The sequence below is a fragment of the Clarias gariepinus genome, chromosome 10 (assembly GCF_024256425.1).
Source record: "Clarias gariepinus isolate MV-2021 ecotype Netherlands chromosome 10, CGAR_prim_01v2, whole genome shotgun sequence".
Lineage (NCBI taxonomy): Eukaryota > Metazoa > Chordata > Actinopteri > Siluriformes > Clariidae > Clarias > Clarias gariepinus.
The window spans coordinates 33081007-33097642 of record NC_071109.1 but is presented as its reverse complement, the minus strand read 5'-3'; the positions used below and the strand labels follow the sequence as shown (position 1 = coordinate 33097642).

Genomic DNA, 16636 nt, shown 5'->3' with positions numbered 1-16636 from the left:
CAGAACTCGCTCTTTCAATTATATCTTTATGTTCTATACACTGGAAAACCAAAAACAAGTCTCAGGAAAAATTCTGTCCGTCTGACTGCCTGTCCAGCCAGATTTTGTCTCAGCATCACACAAAACTGTCTAGACAGAATTTAATGAATCTTCCGCAGTCCTTAGATCCCTGTCTGAAGTTTAACCTGCATCAAAAGTGAAATCTAAATGTTGTGTAAAAGCGATGTTATGAACAGTTTTGTGTCGGATTTATTTAATAATCTACTATAAAATAATCTACTAATGTGCTACTGTCTCAATGTAAACAAACACCTGCACCAATAGATATTAATTAGAGAAGATAAACAGACAGACATGTACGTGGGGTTTAACTGAAATAATGATATCACTGATTACATCAAAGCTGATCAGATTATAATTATTTTTTAACTTTTACCTTCTAACTATTTCTACAAACCCAGGTAAGGATGGGTTTCGTCTTAGGGAGTTTGTCCGTCAACACCATAACGTCCTGCTAAACTGATAAAGATATTCATTTAGACATTTTTTTGAATTTATATTCAGATCCACGATTAGTATTTCCGTAAAGCTACTTTGTGACGATGCGCATTGTTAAAAGTGCTGTACAAATGAAATTGAAAAAAGGATTAAGGAGTGAATAATGTCCTCACACCAGAAATGCGTCTCAACCCTGGTGAATGATATTAAACTCCAACACAGCTGAAGAAACACAACATGCTGTTAGACCTCACGCAGGACGGCTGGACGCTGTCGGTGTTTAACCGTCTAATACGAGTCTCTCTAAAAATTCGATTCCGTCCCAACACTGAATGAAGCGATGTCCGTCCCCTGACATGGGTGACGTCTGTAATGACGTTTGAGACGTCCCTCTGTTTGCGTCTCATCTCTGAGCAGGAATAAAGCCGTGTGTGCAGCACAGCTCTGCATCTCATTTTACATCTAAGGGTGGTTAAAACTTTATTTTTATTTCTTAAAAAAAATATTTTATGAACAAACCAATATTAATTCCCTATTTAAAATATGCACCAAAAAAACAAACAAACAAAAAACTCTGACGCGTCTGATTGTGTTCTCACGCTCGGGCCTGACTCAGAGTTATGGCTGTGCAAACACACAGCTAAGTGAAATAAATCACAATGATTGCGTGCTGGTGATATTCCCACGTGTCAGCCTCACACTGACACTGCGAACGTACACCAGAAGAAGAGCGACATAGAGAGAGCTTCAGCCTCGGGTCCAGACTCAGCTCAGACAAAATGCCCAAGTGTCCCTTCAGTACCATGTGCATCATCTGCACCGTGGTGTCCTTCATCTCCGTCTCCATCCTCGTCGGTCTCTGGACCTACCAGTTTTATACATTTTTCAACCAAAAGGGGTCTCAGATCGCAGCGCTGCGCGGCTCTCGTCTCACAGAATGTCTGCGTCCCGTTTCCTACGATGTCACCTTATGGCCACGTCTCAAAGAGAACATCTTCATGGGGAACTCCAGCGCGGTGTTCCAGTGTGTGAAGGAGACGGACCTGATTCTGCTTCATGCCAACAAGCTGAACCTGAGCACCGAGGCCACACTAAGCGCGCTCAGCGGCGCTCCTGCACCCGCCATCGTCCGCATCCAGACCCTCAGCAGAAGCCAGTGTCTCGTTCTTCACTTGAGTGAGACGTTAAAAGCAGGAGAGCGGTACACACTCCACATCAGCTTCACAGGGGAACTCGCTGATGATCTGGAAGGATTTTACAGGAGCGAGGACGAGGAGAGCGGAGTGAAGAGGTAAGGTTTTCATTCTGGACCAACTGAGATCAGGAGACCAGCGGCGACGTGGGGGGTTTTAATCCCTCGTTTCTGGACAAATCTTCCCACTGTTAGATCACCAGCACTTAGTTTCAGCTTTAAACTGCTGCTTTTTCACTTCTGGACCACCGAATGGTGGATTATTGTGTTTTTAAACTTTGGTTTAATAAACAAATGAGTGCAGTTTCTTGTGATTTAGTTAAAAATGTCTGAATATTGGTTAATTACATTTAGTTTTGTGTTATAATTTACTCAATTATTAGGTTACAAGTTACACTAGGTTAGGTTACACTCCTACTATTAATTAATAAACGGATTTCTTTATTTATTCATTTTTTCATAAAGTAGCTGGTGAGTTTTAAAGCTTTAAAGCAGAAGAGTGATGAAGCTGCAGGTCTGTGCAGGAGCTCGATGTCAAATATTCGCGTCCTGACGAGAGAGAAAACCAGGAACGTTAGTGTAAAGCTACTGTTTACTAATTCTTTGTTTTATTAATAAATGATGTCATGAAGTTGTTTTAGTGAACAGTAATGGAGAAACATTTCACACTTTAATGCCAAAAACAGGAACCACTGAGCCTAAGGTCATGGGAAATGTTTGCTTTTCTGTGTGTGTGTGTGTGTGTCTATTTACACACTCCAGCAGTGTCAGTGTGAGTGATCAGACATAAACACTGCTGTGATCAAAAGTCCACTTCAAAGTCCACGTCCTAATCCAAAACTCATCACTGTGTTTCTAACAGCTCATTGACCAGCGCCCGGCTCCGCCCCTCCCACCCTGCAGCCCAACTCCGCCCCTCTCACCCTGCAGCACAGCTCCGCCCCTCTCACCCTGTCGGAGTTTCATCAAGTTTGGCAGAGACGAGCAGCAACACCTTACCTGTTCTCCACATCACACTACTGAAGGAGTGCAGCAGCTTCACCTTCACAGGAGAACACACAGTGAAAACCTGTATTTACACACACACACACACACACACCGTCACACACCAACATGCACCCTCACACACCAACACGCACTGTCACACACCCCAGTTCACAAACACACACCAAAATTTTCCAGTAAACAATAACACAGACCTCCTGCCTACCATCAGACTCACACACTCACATTCTCCAGCTTTCGCCAAAACAAGAGCGCTTTACATTAAACACACACACACACACACACACACACAGTGCCTAACTGTTGAACTCACCACTAGTGTTTGTCTCCTCTGTTGTGGTTTTAGAGAAATTAAACACCAGCGCTGACGATGTAACAACGAGCAGATTCGAGTTGATGCGGTGATGTCATCAGATCAGCTGACTCTCATCATCACTGAAGACACACACACCAACACAACACACACATCAACACAAGATACACACACCAACCCAACACACACACCAACACAACACACACACCAACCCAACACACACACCAACACAACACACACACCAACCCAAAACACACACCAACCCAACACACACACCAACCCAACACACACACACCAACCCAACACACACACACATCAACCCAACACACACACATTAACCCAACATACACACACCAACCCAACACACACACCGACCCAAAACACACACCAATGCAACATACACACACCAACCCAACACACACACATCAACCCAACACACACACACCAACCCAACACACACATCAACCCAACACACACACCAACCCAACACACACACACCAACCCAACACACACATCAACCCAACACACACACATTAACCCAACATAAACACACCAACCCAACACACACACCAACTCAACACACACTAAATGAAAGTATACATTTTCCGGAGTTTCGGAGAGGTAAGGGGTAAAATACCCGCTGGATGAACATAATACCAGACTTTCAACCATTTTACACTAAAACCAACAAACCATATTAACGATATTAATTTAAGTCTACTGTACACAACATACTGTACATTTTTGCTTTAAAGCATATTTCAGTATTTTATCAACTATTTAGGATTTGTGTTTGATGTCTGATAAAAATGTATACTAATTGTCCTGACCTCTTTAACTTTTTTTTTTTTTTTTTCACGTTCCTGTCATTTTATCATGTTACATAATATTTTATGAGTGTGAATTGTTTTTAATCTTTAATGTTAAGCATTTGGAGATTCTGGACTCAAACTGCTTCTTAAAGTTTATTATATAGATTACTATAAATAAATCAGCCCTTTATTGATGAAGTCTGCATCATGCTTCATCCAGGAGTTCTTTTTTTAACATTGGATTTTTTGTTCACTTTAACTTGTGAATCAAAATGATCAATCTATTATTAATATAAAATTAGTGCAGAATTATTGGCACCGTCTAGAAAAATTAACAAAAATGAATATATAAATGTAACAAAGACAAGACAAACACTGTATGGTTTAATTCCAACACCCAAAGTCTTCATAAAAAGGGTTTATTATAAAACACGTATAACTCGTATAATACGCCCTCTGACGGACAGAAACTCAAATGCTGTGGCATTAAGCAGAACATCTGATAAATTGTTCTTTCTCTCTTACTATCTGTATAAGTAGCAGTAAGCCTTATGTGATTAAAATCTGAGATAAGAGAAGGACATTGTGGTAGTGATAGGGATTCGGTGATACTAATGTTTATTTTTTGTTAGCAATGAGCTAGCAAGGTAGCTGTGGTCAGTGCCGCTTCAATAAGGGCATTGAGTTTGACACTGATGTTTCCTTTAAGATGCATTATAAAATTTGAATGAGGTAAAGAGAGGTGAGATATTACCCCACGACGTACACACACTCCCCAAGAGGCCAGCTTTCACTTTAATAATACAGTTCAGTTCCCGAGTACACTTGTGTTTCCACACAGTCCGATACAGCAGGTGGCAGTGTGCACCCAGGTGATCAAGTCTCTAGTGTGAAAGCATCCCACGTTTGAACGGACGCTGTTCTTGTCCAAGGTTTGTGCCTAGGGGGCGCTGCAAGACCTTGTCCAAAGGTCAATTATTCAGCCTAATAAGAAATATACACATGTAATACATCATACACACCGGGATACAGGTTTATTACACACTCACCAATACTGGATCCTAATTATGTGACACACATGGTGCATCATGGGTAATAGTCTTACAGTTAGCACTAATGCTCAGTTACACACACACACACACATACACACACACCAGAATCCTGATCTCCTCCTCAGGAACACACACACACACCTGAGCAGTCATGTACAACCTGTCTCAGGTGTGCTGTGAAGATCTAATCTCGAGGACCTAGTACCACACTTCCCTATATCACTTCCTTCTAATTGGCTGAGGAGGTGCTTCATTCTGATTGGCTCTTGGCTCCAGGGCTACAACTCTTTTCTGATTGGGTGTCAAGGGTCAGGATGCGAGGGAGGGGCCCGCCTTGGTCCGTTTTGATTGGCTCTCGACTACAGGTCCCGCCCTTTTGTTCCGATGGTGAGGGAAAGTGGGCATGAGCTCCGGCTCGCACGCTGCGGACACACAACATACACATGCATCATAATCACCATCATCATCATCTCTTATTCACACAAACACACACACTGATACTTACGCAGTGGTTTCTCTTTGAAGTATGAGCTCTCCAAACAGTCCTTTGCTGAGGCCCTAAACAAAAACAAATAAACAAACAAACACACACAAACCATACTGTGAGGCTCTTCATGATGCTCCAACACAGAGAATAATAATATTACATTTAAACAACTGTGTGTGTGTACCTGCGTTGGGGGTTGTACATGAAGAGCAGGTTAAGGAGGCGGAGTCCAGCCTCTGACAGCCAGGTGAATTTGTTCTTCAGGTTGTTGTATGGCTGTTTCCTCAAACTGTACTGACCCACCAGGGGGAGCCGCAAGAAACCCTACACACACACACACACACACACACACCTGCCTCAACAAATGTTGTCAAAATCTTTAGAATAAAAACCTCACACAGACACGATGGCTCTGCAGCTGTGTACCGGCCAGATGTTCTCGTTCGGCGTTCCCAATAGCTGCACGATCAGATCCAGCTGTTGGATCTCTGAGCTGCCGGGCAACAGGGGCTTATGGGCCAGGAGTTCAGCCAAGATACACCCTACTGCCCTGCACACACACACACACACACACAGTCAGTGCCCAGTGGTTAGTGAGTGATCGTTACGTGACGCCCGGGCAGCGCGCGGCTCATACCACATGTCCAGTGCGGTGCTCTGATTCTTGGTTCCCAGCAGGAGCTCAGGTGCTCTGTACCTGCACACAGGAAATGATGTCATGGCTGTTTCTGACATCAGCGGGTTAACTCAGGGGTTAGTGCTGAGCAGTGAAGGTGATGATGTCACACACACACTCACCACAGTGTCACTACTTTAGGGGTCATGGGCTGCTGCGGGACGCCATACACACGCGCCAGGCCAAAATCCGCTACACATACACACACACACACACACCAAATAACACAAACATGCATGGTTTATATACTACATATACACCAGTGTGTGTGTGTGTGTGTGTGTGTGTGACACTGACCGATCTTCACACAGCCTTTATCCGTCATCAGCAGATTAGACACCTTCAGGTCCCTGCAGAGACAAGGGGCGTGACATATACAGTGGGGGCGTGTCTAAATTAATATGTGTGTCTAAATAAGTGGGCGTGTCTCACCTGTGCAGTATGAAGTTTTGGTGAAGATACACCAGACCCCTGAGCAGCTGCAGAACGATACACTTCACCTACACAGCACAATACACACACACACACAAAATAGTGTTTCAGACTGGTGTAGTTATACGAGTGAGAGAGTGTGTGTGTGTGTGTGTGTGTGTGTGTGTGTGTGTGTGAGTGAAGAGCTTACCTGTGCTTCTGAGAAGGGAGACTGCATGTTCTCCAGGAGGCTGGCCAAATCCTGCTCACAGTAACTCATCACCAGAAACAGACTGCAACACACACACACACACACACACACACACACACACACACACATATATATATACAGGTGAAATCTGAGATGTGAAAAAGCTTCCCATGATGATGCTGCGATCATGTTATGTGAAATTATGCAACTCTGTGTGCATGTGTTATGGTGTGTGTGTGTGTGTGTGTGTGTGTCCCACACCTCTCCAGCTGGCTCCCCACCACCACCTCCTTCAGCTCCACTATGTTTGGGTGTCTGAGTCTGAGGAGCAACGTGATCTCTCTTAGACTGCTGATAGGGATTCCTACACACACACACACACAGAGTTATAGTTCAATCAGGAAGTGTTTATGTGAGCAGATGAAACACACACACATACACACACATCCTCACCATCCTTTTCTTTATCCATGCGCACCTTCTTAAGGGCCACGATCTCATGTGTGTGTGTGTCACGGGCTCGGTCTGTAACATACACACAAAAACAGCAAGGGTTTATTAAAGAAGGTCCAAAGGCTATGAGTTCAAATCCCAGCACACAGTCCTGTTATTACTGTTAGAGATCAGCTGCTCTTCCATCCAGTGTATAAAGTGTGTGTGTGTGTGTGTGTGTGTGTGTAAGTAAGCTGTTCAAACTTACACACGATGCCGTATGTTCCCTCTCCAATGCGGTTCAGCTTCTCAAACTCTTTCACACTCCTGCAGTTTCCCAACTGAACACACACACACACACACACACACACAGCTCTATCTATCTGTACACACACACACTGTTCCATATTAACTGTTTTACTTAATTCATTTAATTACTCAACTGAGGAAAAGAGACACAGAAAGAGTGTGTGTGTGTTTTACATTAACAATGAAAGGTGTGTGTGTGTGTGTTTTACATTAAGAGTGAGGTGTGTGTGTGTTTACATTAAGAGTGAGGTGTGTGTGTGTTTACATTAAGAGTGAGAGGTGTGTGTGTGTGTGTTTTACATTAAGAGTGAGGTGTGTGTGTTTACATTAAGAGTGAGGTGTGTGTGTGTGTGTGTGTGTGTGTGTGTTTTACATTAAGAGTGAGAGGTGTGTGTGTGTGTTTTACATTAAGAGTGAGAGGTGTGTGTGTGTGTGTTTTACATTAAGAGTGAGAGGTGTGTGTGTGTGTTTTACATTAAGAGTGAGAGGTGTGTGTGTGTGTTTACATTTAGAGTGAGAGGTGTGTGTGTGTGTTTACATTTAGAGTGAGAGGTGTGTGTGTGTGTTACATTAAGAGTGAGAGGTGTGTGTGTGTTTTACATTAAGAGTGAGAGGTGTGTGTGTGTGTTTTACATTAAGAGTGAGAGGTGTGTGTGTGTGTTTTACATTAAGAGTGAGAGGTGTGTGTGTGTGTGTGTGTTTTACATTAAGAGTGAGAGGTGTGTGTGTGTTTACATTAAGAGTGAGAGGTGTGTGTGTGTGTTTACATTAAGAGTGAGAGGTGTGTGTGTGTTTTACATTAAGAGTGAGAGGTGTGTGTGTGTTTACATTAAGAGTGAGAGGTGTGTGTGTGTTTTACATTAAGAGTGAGAGGTGTGTGTGTGTGTGTGTTTACATTAAGAGTGAGAGGTGTGTGTGTGTGTGTGTGTTTACATTAAGAGTGAGAGGTGTGTGTGTGTTTACATTAAGAGTGAGAGGTGTGTGTGTGTGTGTTTTACATTAAGAGTGAGAGGTGTGTGTGTGTGTGTGTGTGTTTTACATTAAGAGTGAGAGGTGTGTGTGTGTTTTACATTAAGAGTGAGAGGTGTGTGTGTGTGTGTGTTTTACATTAAGAGTGAGAGGTGTGTGTGTGTGTGTTTTACATTAAGAGTGAGAGGTGTGTGTGTGTGTGTGTGTTTTACATTAAGAGTGAGAGGTGTGTGTGTTTTACATTAAGAGTGAGAGGTGTGTGTGTGTGTTTTACATTAAGAGTGAGAGGTGTGTGTGTGTGTGTGTTTTACATTAAGAGTGAGAGGTGTGTGTGTGTGTGTGGTTTACATTAAGAGTGAGGTGTGTGTGTGTGTGTGTGTGTGTGTGTTTTACATTAAGAGTGAGAGGTGTGTGTGTGTGTGGTCGCTCATCATTAGTTAGCATTAGCATTAGCTCACCCGCTCGGTGTGTGGAACAGTGAAGCTCCGGCCGGTTTTCAGAGACTTGAGGCGGATGGGCTCCGGCTCAGGATCCGCCGTGTTCTCCATCTCTCTCTTACACACACACACACACACACACACACTGCAACACAGAGCCGCTAGTGCGTTAGCATCACGTTAGCTTCTGGTTAGCGAGTTCGAAATCTCGCGAGATGTCAGGTGGCGAATCGTGTCGCGGGATTTGTCGGTGAGATCACGTGGTACACTGGCCGCCAAACGTCGATCCTCCCAGCCAAGAGGTTCATGGTTTCACGAAGCTTCGTTTAACGGCTAAATTGTACTGCCCTCTAGTGGACACATTTTGTGTAGCAAATGTCCGTAACAAGCAATGTAGTTGGTGTTTCGGCTGCTTCCGGGTGAGGTGTTATGCGCTAAAATGCCCCCTGCCATGGATTGCCCCCCTACATAATCGGTATCAAATATTATATTAGAACATAATAGAACATTCATAGGTTTATTATTATCAAATGTGATATTACTATTATAATGAACTCTAGGCACGTGACAGCCGTCAAGACTAATAATACAAATTCTTGTATAATGTTTATTTTTTGTGGCACATTTATTTTCATATCAGGGGTTTGTCTTGAATTTGAAAATAAACATTTATATACAGTATATATAATTAAAAGTAATATTGTTTATGATGAAAAATTAGACGGAACTAATTTTATTATAAAATAAACAATTTAAAAGTATACATGTTGTGTATTTAATTTTTTTCATATACAACATAGGCTATATATTTTCATATTGCTTACTTTATTTTATAATAATAATAATAATAATAATAATACATTTTATTTGATGGCGCCTTTCAAGACACCCAAGGACACCTAACAGCAGAAACACATGCAATAAAACACCAGCACATAACAGGCCTGTGTGTGTATTATGTGTGTGCTGTTTGAAAATCCACTGTTAAAAACATAATAAGCACATAATCACCATCTCTAAATCTTTGACAATAAAATAAATCAATGATTGAAACACACAGTAAAGAAAATTAATTGACAAGGGCAAAAAACACCAAGATATAATAACACTAGAATTCATAAGATCAATTGAGGTCATTAATATAAACCAAAAGTTTTTGCGTGCATATTCCTTTTATATGAGATAATAAGTAAATGTAAAGATAATTGTGAAATGCAAAAAAGTTTCTGGTATCTTGATTCATGAATTTAAAACAATATAATGATTGACAGGAGTGAGACTCCATGTGCACGAGCCAGTCACATGAGGCGGTCCTTTGTCATTGGTCACATGACCAGTGCAGGGTAACACATGCGTCAAAGCGAGGCTTCATTTGGACACGCCCCTTCTGATCAACACGACTATCAGTGTCATGCATAATAACATCACAACCGCTCTCCTTCACTGGCTTCCATCCTTCTCTGTACAACGGAACATCTGCGTACGAATTTAATCTGTTCTGAAGACGAGTTCTTACAGAAAAATTGCAAATATTACCAATTTCCAACACTATAATCGTAACAATAAAAGCATGAAGGAATGTAAATGAAGGAAAATATGAAATAAATAAACATTAAACCTCACTTAACCTTCATTAATAATTCCTTCTGTCACCGGCTGCTTTAAAACCCAAACTGAAAGCGGATCCCTTTTCTTCTTGCTGCCGTCCTTGCTAACATTCTTGGGACCCGCCATGCTGTTTCTTCACTAAATGCAAAAATCCCACAATAAATGAATGAACAAACTCACTTCGCTTGGATTTCCCGGATGTACGCGGCAACTCGGTTCTATCGCTCAGGATGCTGAAAATGTTGCGTATGCTGCGGCAAATTTCAATTATTTTTGGTAAGCCGTTCGTATGCCAAGGTACCACTGTATATCCCACATTTATTTATTTGCATATTACATAGGTGTGATGGAATTATATAGTTCATATATAATAATTAGGAAATATGTTCACTTTAATTTCTGACATATGAAACTATATGAATATAATTGTCAATACAAATAAACAAACGAATGTCTTTGTATAAACAATTTTGGACTTTACTATAGAACAATCTACTGGTTGTACAGACAGACTGAGAGACAGACAGATGGCTTGATAATTAATAAGACACAAACAGAGAGATGGAGAGTGAAATAGAGTGAAATACTTTGATGTAAGGTTGTGTGTGTGTGTGTGTGTGTGTGTGAGTGTGAGTGTGTTAGGCCCTGCTGATAATGAATCGTCCCCCCACCACAATGGGGTTGCCCGGCCTGCGCTCTTGGTTTGCCTCCTCTATGGAGCGCCCGTTATTCGGAGCCAGCAGGTTCTCCCGGGACGGAGCGGTGATGATGATGGTGGGCGGGGCCAAGGGACAGGAAGGAGATGATGCCGGTGATGATGTGACATTGTCGAGGGGCTGTGTTGATGAGCCAGCCTCAGTTACTGTAAAAAAAAAAAAAGGGTACATTTAATACAGAGATGAAGATTCAAGATTCAAATAACTTTATTAATCCCAGAGGAAAATTGCTTATGCTCGGTTACAGGTGCTCACAGTTGTTAATTAAGAAAGGTAATAAAGAATAAAGGTAATAAATAATAATAATAATAATCTTAAAAAAAAAAAAAAAGTTCTTAAAACAGTAAGTACCATAAGAATATGACTCAGGGCCACTTGTAAGTATTGCACAGTAATCTAGTATTGTTTATGTAATATTGTATTATTGTGTGAGATCTTGTATTACATATTTTCTCGGGAAGTAGTATTGCAGTAATTATATTATTAATATGGTAAGTGATAATGTCCTGTTGTGTAACAGTTAGTGAAAAATCCACATACATGTGGAAGAGTTGTGCATTTTTATGGCCGTTGGGAGAAAGGATCTCCTGTGGCGCTCTGTGGAACACTTGATAGTAATCAGTCTCTGGCTGAAACTGCTCCTCTGTTCAGCAAAGACACTGTATAGCGGGTGAGAAGGATTGTTCAAAATGGATTGTACTTTGGATAGAATCCTCCTCTTTGCTACTACATCCACAGAGTCAAGCTCCATGCCTAGCACAGATCCGGCCTTTTTAATTGACTTGTCCAGTTTGTTCTTATCAGACACCTTACGGTTTCATAGAACATCTGCAGAATGGTGTTACAGATGTTAAAAGACCTGAGCCTTCGAAGGAAGTACAACCAACTCTGTCCTTCCTTGTAGAATGCCATTGTGTTGAGTGACCAGTCAAGTTTGTTGTCCAGATGGACTCCGAGATATTTGTATTCAGAGACCATGTCCACTATCTCCCCCTGGACAGATATATGAATGATAATTCATATAGGAGTCACAGGGATCTTGCTTCTCCTAAAGTCTACAACCATCTCCTTTGTTTTCCTGATGTTTAGTTGTAGGTGGTTACGCTCACACCAGGAAACGAAGTCATCCACCACAGACTGGTACTCAGAGGTGTCACCCTCCTTTACACACCCAACAACCACAGAGTCGTCAGAGAACTTCTGCAGGTGGCATGACTCTGAGTTATATCTAAAGTCAGATGTATATAGGGTGAAAAGAAACGGAGACAGTACCGTCCCCTGTGGAGCTCCAGTGCTGCAGATCAAAGTCTCGGACACACAGTTCTGTAGTCAGACATACTGGGGACGGCAGGTCAGATAGTCCATGATCCAGGAAACCAAGCGGGTGTCAATGTTTATGTTCATTAGTTTCTCCCCCAATACTGCCGGTTGGATGGTGTTGAAGGCACTGGAGAAGTCAAAGAACATCATCCTTACTGTGGTCCTAGGCTTGTCAAGGTGAGAGTAGGTACGATGTAGCAGTTGTATTATGGCGTCATCAACTCCCATGAACGGCTGGTAGGCAAACTGAAGAGGGTCCAGAGAGGACTTCACCAGGGGACGAAGTGTATCAAGGATCAGTCTCTCGATGTGCGATGTCTAAGCAATAGGCCTGAAATCGTTCTGGGCACAACGTGGTGTTTTGGGTACCGGCACAATGCATGATGTTTTCCACAGTGCAGGGACTTTTTGCAGAGACAGGCTCAGGCTAAAGAGGTACTGGAGGACACCACATAGTTGGGGAGCACAAGATTTCAGGACTCTCGGATTGATCTTGTCCGGACCTACAGCTTTTGTAGGGCTGATCTTCCTGAGGCCATGCTTCACCTGATCCACTGAGATATTGATTGCTGGGTGTGCAGGAGTAGTGACTGTGACTGATTTCTGTGTAGGGGAGGACATAGGAGCAGGAGAGTGTGGATTGGGGCTGATCCATAATAAATGGTGCTGAACACTCCACTGATCACTCTACTAAACACTCTACTAATCACTAAACACTCTACTTATCACTAAACACTCTACTAATCACCGAACACTCTACTAATTACCGAACACTCTTCTAATCACTAAACACTCTACTAATCACTAAACACTCTACTAATCACTAAACACTTTACTAATCACCAAACACTCTACTAATCACTAAACACTCTACTAATAACCAAACACTCTACTAATCACTGAACACTCTACTAATTACCGAACACTCTACTAATCACCAAACACTCTACTAATCACTAAACACTCTACTAATCACCAAACACTCTACTAATCACCAAACACTCTACTAATCACCAAACACTCTACTAATCACCAAACACTCTACTAATCACTAAACACTCTACTAATCACCAAACACTCTACTAATCACCAAACACTCTACTAATCACCAAACACTCTACTAATCACTAAACACTCTACTAATTACCGAACACTCTACTAATCACCAAACACTCTACTAATCACTTAACACTCTACTAATAACCAAACTCTCTACTAATCACTAAACACTCTACTAATCACTGAACACTCTATTAATTACCGAACACTCTACTAATTACCGAACACTCTACTAATCACTAAACACTCTACTAATCACTGAACACTCTACTAATCACCAAACACTCTACTAATCACTAAACACTCTACTAATCACCAAACACTCTACTAATCACCAAACACTCTACTAATCACCAAACACTCTACTTATCACCAAACACTCTACTAATCACTAAACACTCTACTAATCACCAAACACTCTACTAATCACTAAACACTCTACTAATCACTAAACACTCAGTAAACACACGGAGAAAGCTCCAGTCACTTAATACAGAGATGAAACCCCGTGCCAATGCTTTTCATCAACAGGGACAGCAGTCAGGACCATCCTGTTCCGGTGTGTGTGTGTGTGTGGGGGTAGGTGATTGATGGGGTGGGGCTTTGCTTTTACTTGAATTTATGCATGTCTAATTATAAGTTATACAATCAACAAAGGTCTGCTTTTCTGTGTAATTAAAGTGTCAAAATGTCAGGCTGAGTTATTCTGTACTGTGTGTGTGTGTGTGTGTGTGTGTTAAATTGGATTGAGTTTAAGCTCCAGGAGATGAGAGAACAGTGGCAGTGTTTACCCTGAGGTGACCCACCGTGACAGGACACACTGAGAGTAACATCACACTGCCACTGTGCTTCATCATCATCATCATCATCATGATCACAGCTTACACACACACTGATCATCAACATGCTAAAACACATGTGTGCTTATCACATACACTAAGAATACATAATCTATACCATTAATGTCCTGATAATCACTTGTACAATCTATATCACCATATTTCATTGAAATTACATCATACACTTTAATAAAAATACCAATTAATACATATAAGATTATAATAAAAGAACAAACTGTTGTATATATAACTATAGAGAGAGAGAGAGAGAGAGAGAGAGGCTGACGGACAGACAGAAGGACAAACACACACAGAGACAGACAGACAGACAGACAGACAGATAGACAGACAGTAATTTAGGATGTAAGGTAAGTGTGTAAGGGTGTGTATTACCGATGTGTGTTGTGAAGCTGCTGGCTGCAGAACCCATTCCCCATCAGAACCTCTCGTCCCTGTGTGTCCATCCTGAGCACTAATCACTCGCTTACACTAATCTCTCTCTCTTTGTGCTCTAATCCTGGGATAAGCTTTTCCCTCACACACTTCCCCTAGATTAAGTCCACTTCATCTTTCCTTTGACACCATCAAGTCACCCAGAAGGAGTGCTGTGTATTGTGTAGAATTGATTGTGCGGTGAATAGTTTGTGTTATGTAGTGTGTAGTGTAGTGTGTTATTTGTAGTGAGTAGTGGGTTTTGAGAATCATTTTTTACCAGTTGAACTGGTGCCAGGCTCCACCCCTTTGCTATAGGCCCCGCCCCTGGCTTCAGGCACATATAGGTAGAAATAAGCTGTGTGTGTATATGTGTGTGGGAGAGAGAAAGATTTAGATACATGACTACAAGCAGAAAACAGTCAATAGTGTATATTATGATATTAATAGAGTGGAAAAACTAACTAATGCCAGATCAAAAGTTTGTGCCCCCTTCTTCTTCTGAATCTTACTCTAATGTAGCTACTGGAAGACCTGAGACTTATTTTTGGACTATATTTGGATTGTTGTCATGCTGCAGAACTCATCAGTGTTTCACTTGTAATTTGTGGAACACGATTTCTTTTAAAGATGAAGATCCCAAGAAATTCTAAGCTTCAGTAAATAGGACCGTGGAAATACACCATAGTTAACCTAGTCATGGATCAAGAGACACAATCTGAGTGCCTGACCAAAAAAAGCCTGCATATCAGAAGTTAGTGTCCCACATCAAACAAAGAAAACATCTAAGGAGGTTTAAAATGACCAGAATTCAATTGAACACACATGAAACACATTATTAAACCCTGTATCAGAAAAACATGATCATTTAAACACATGGTGAAGTCTGATGAGTCCAGACTGAGCCTGTCCCAGAGTGATGGGCGTGTCAGGGTGAGAAGGGAAGGACATGAAGCGATGCTCCCATCATGCATAGTGTCCACTGTACAAGCCTCTGGAGACAGTGTTATGATCTGGGGTTGATCAGTTACTCAGGTCTAGACTCAGTAATGTTATGGGCCAATAAAATGAAGTCAGCTGACCAACTGAATGACCAGTTTACCATCTATGACAATCTATGAAAGTTTTTCTTCCTCACTGATGGCACACAACATATTCCAGGACTGTGAGAGTGTAAAGGAGTGTTTCTGGGAGCATGAGGAATCATTTTCACACATAAATAAATATGAGAGTGTGTGATTATATTTATTTCTTTAGGCCAGGCGGTGTGTTAGGTATTCCTCACTAAAAGTGTTTATTCTTAATTTTTTTTAAGTGACCTGTGTGTGTGTGTGTGTGTGTGTGTACAGTCTGCACATGACAGCAGCACATCTATTCACACTGAGCAGCTCAACAATACAAAAATTCAAATTAAAATTTTATACACAGTACGATATGCAGTGAAATGCTTGTACGACCGCCGGTGACCATAAAAAGAAAATAAAAACTATATATAAGGAATAAATATTAATAAAAAGAAATGAAATACAAAAGAAAATAAATGTAACTAGTAAAATAAACAAACTGTACAAATAAGGGCATAATAAAAATATTATAAAATATAGAAATATAGGAATATAGGGGGGAATATATATAAATTTTTTAATGATTTAAAGTGGCAATAAAATGTTTTAAAGATTAAACAAACATTGTTTTAATGACTTTAAATACTTTTAATTATAAATTGTTATTTTCTTTCTGTTTAAGACAAAACATGTTCATTTTAGTTGATCTAAAAATAGATATTCACTGCGCCCCCTCCCCCCCTCTCTATAATTACCGGTTGGTTTGGTAGTGACGTAAGGTCACATGACGAGGT

General features: G+C 41.2%; 2 protein-coding genes across 2 annotated transcripts; one reads left to right on the top strand and one right to left on the bottom strand.

The window, feature by feature from the left end:
- The first annotated feature begins 669 nt into the window (after positions 1 to 669).
- LOC128532208 (aminopeptidase Ey-like) lies at positions 670 to 3165 on the top strand. The gene is made up of 3 exons (XM_053506439.1): positions 670 to 1789; positions 2553 to 2761; positions 3042 to 3165. Coding segments are annotated over exons 1-3 (723 nt in total). The 5' UTR covers positions 670 to 1277; the 3' UTR covers positions 3044 to 3165.
- A 1793-nt stretch (positions 3166 to 4958) lies between these two features.
- Positions 4959 to 9000, bottom strand: cdk10 (cyclin-dependent kinase 10). The gene is made up of 13 exons (XM_053505859.1): positions 8826 to 9000; positions 7358 to 7430; positions 7111 to 7182; positions 6919 to 7021; positions 6658 to 6739; positions 6468 to 6535; positions 6333 to 6385; positions 6158 to 6227; positions 5997 to 6056; positions 5786 to 5909; positions 5544 to 5683; positions 5378 to 5430; positions 4959 to 5294 (listed from the first exon to the last, which is right to left on the bottom strand). The coding sequence occupies exons 1-13, from the start codon at positions 8913 to 8915 to the stop codon at positions 5182 to 5184; spliced, it is 1101 nt and encodes a 366-aa protein (XP_053361834.1). The 5' UTR covers positions 8916 to 9000; the 3' UTR covers positions 4959 to 5181.
- Between the last annotated feature and the right edge of the window lie 7636 nt (positions 9001 to 16636).

Coding starts and splice junctions, on each gene's coding strand:
- LOC128532208 (XM_053506439.1), top strand. CDS start 1,278: ATGCCCAAGTGTCCCTTCAGTACCATGTGCATCATCTGCACCGTGGTG. Junction 1,790..2,552: donor GAGGAGAGCGGAGTGAAGAG/GTAAGGTTTTCA, acceptor TGTTTCTAACAG/CTCATTGACCAGCGCCCGGC.
- cdk10 (XM_053505859.1), bottom strand. CDS start 8,915: ATGGAGAACACGGCGGATCCTGAGCCGGAGCCCATCCGCCTCAAGTCT. Junction 7,183..7,357: donor GGGAACATACGGCATCGTGT/GTAAGTTTGAAC, acceptor TGTATGTTACAG/ACCGAGCCCGTGACACACAC. Junction 6,740..6,918: donor GTGGGGAGCCAGCTGGAGAG/GTGTGGGACACA, acceptor TGTGTGTTGCAG/TCTGTTTCTGGTGATGAGTT.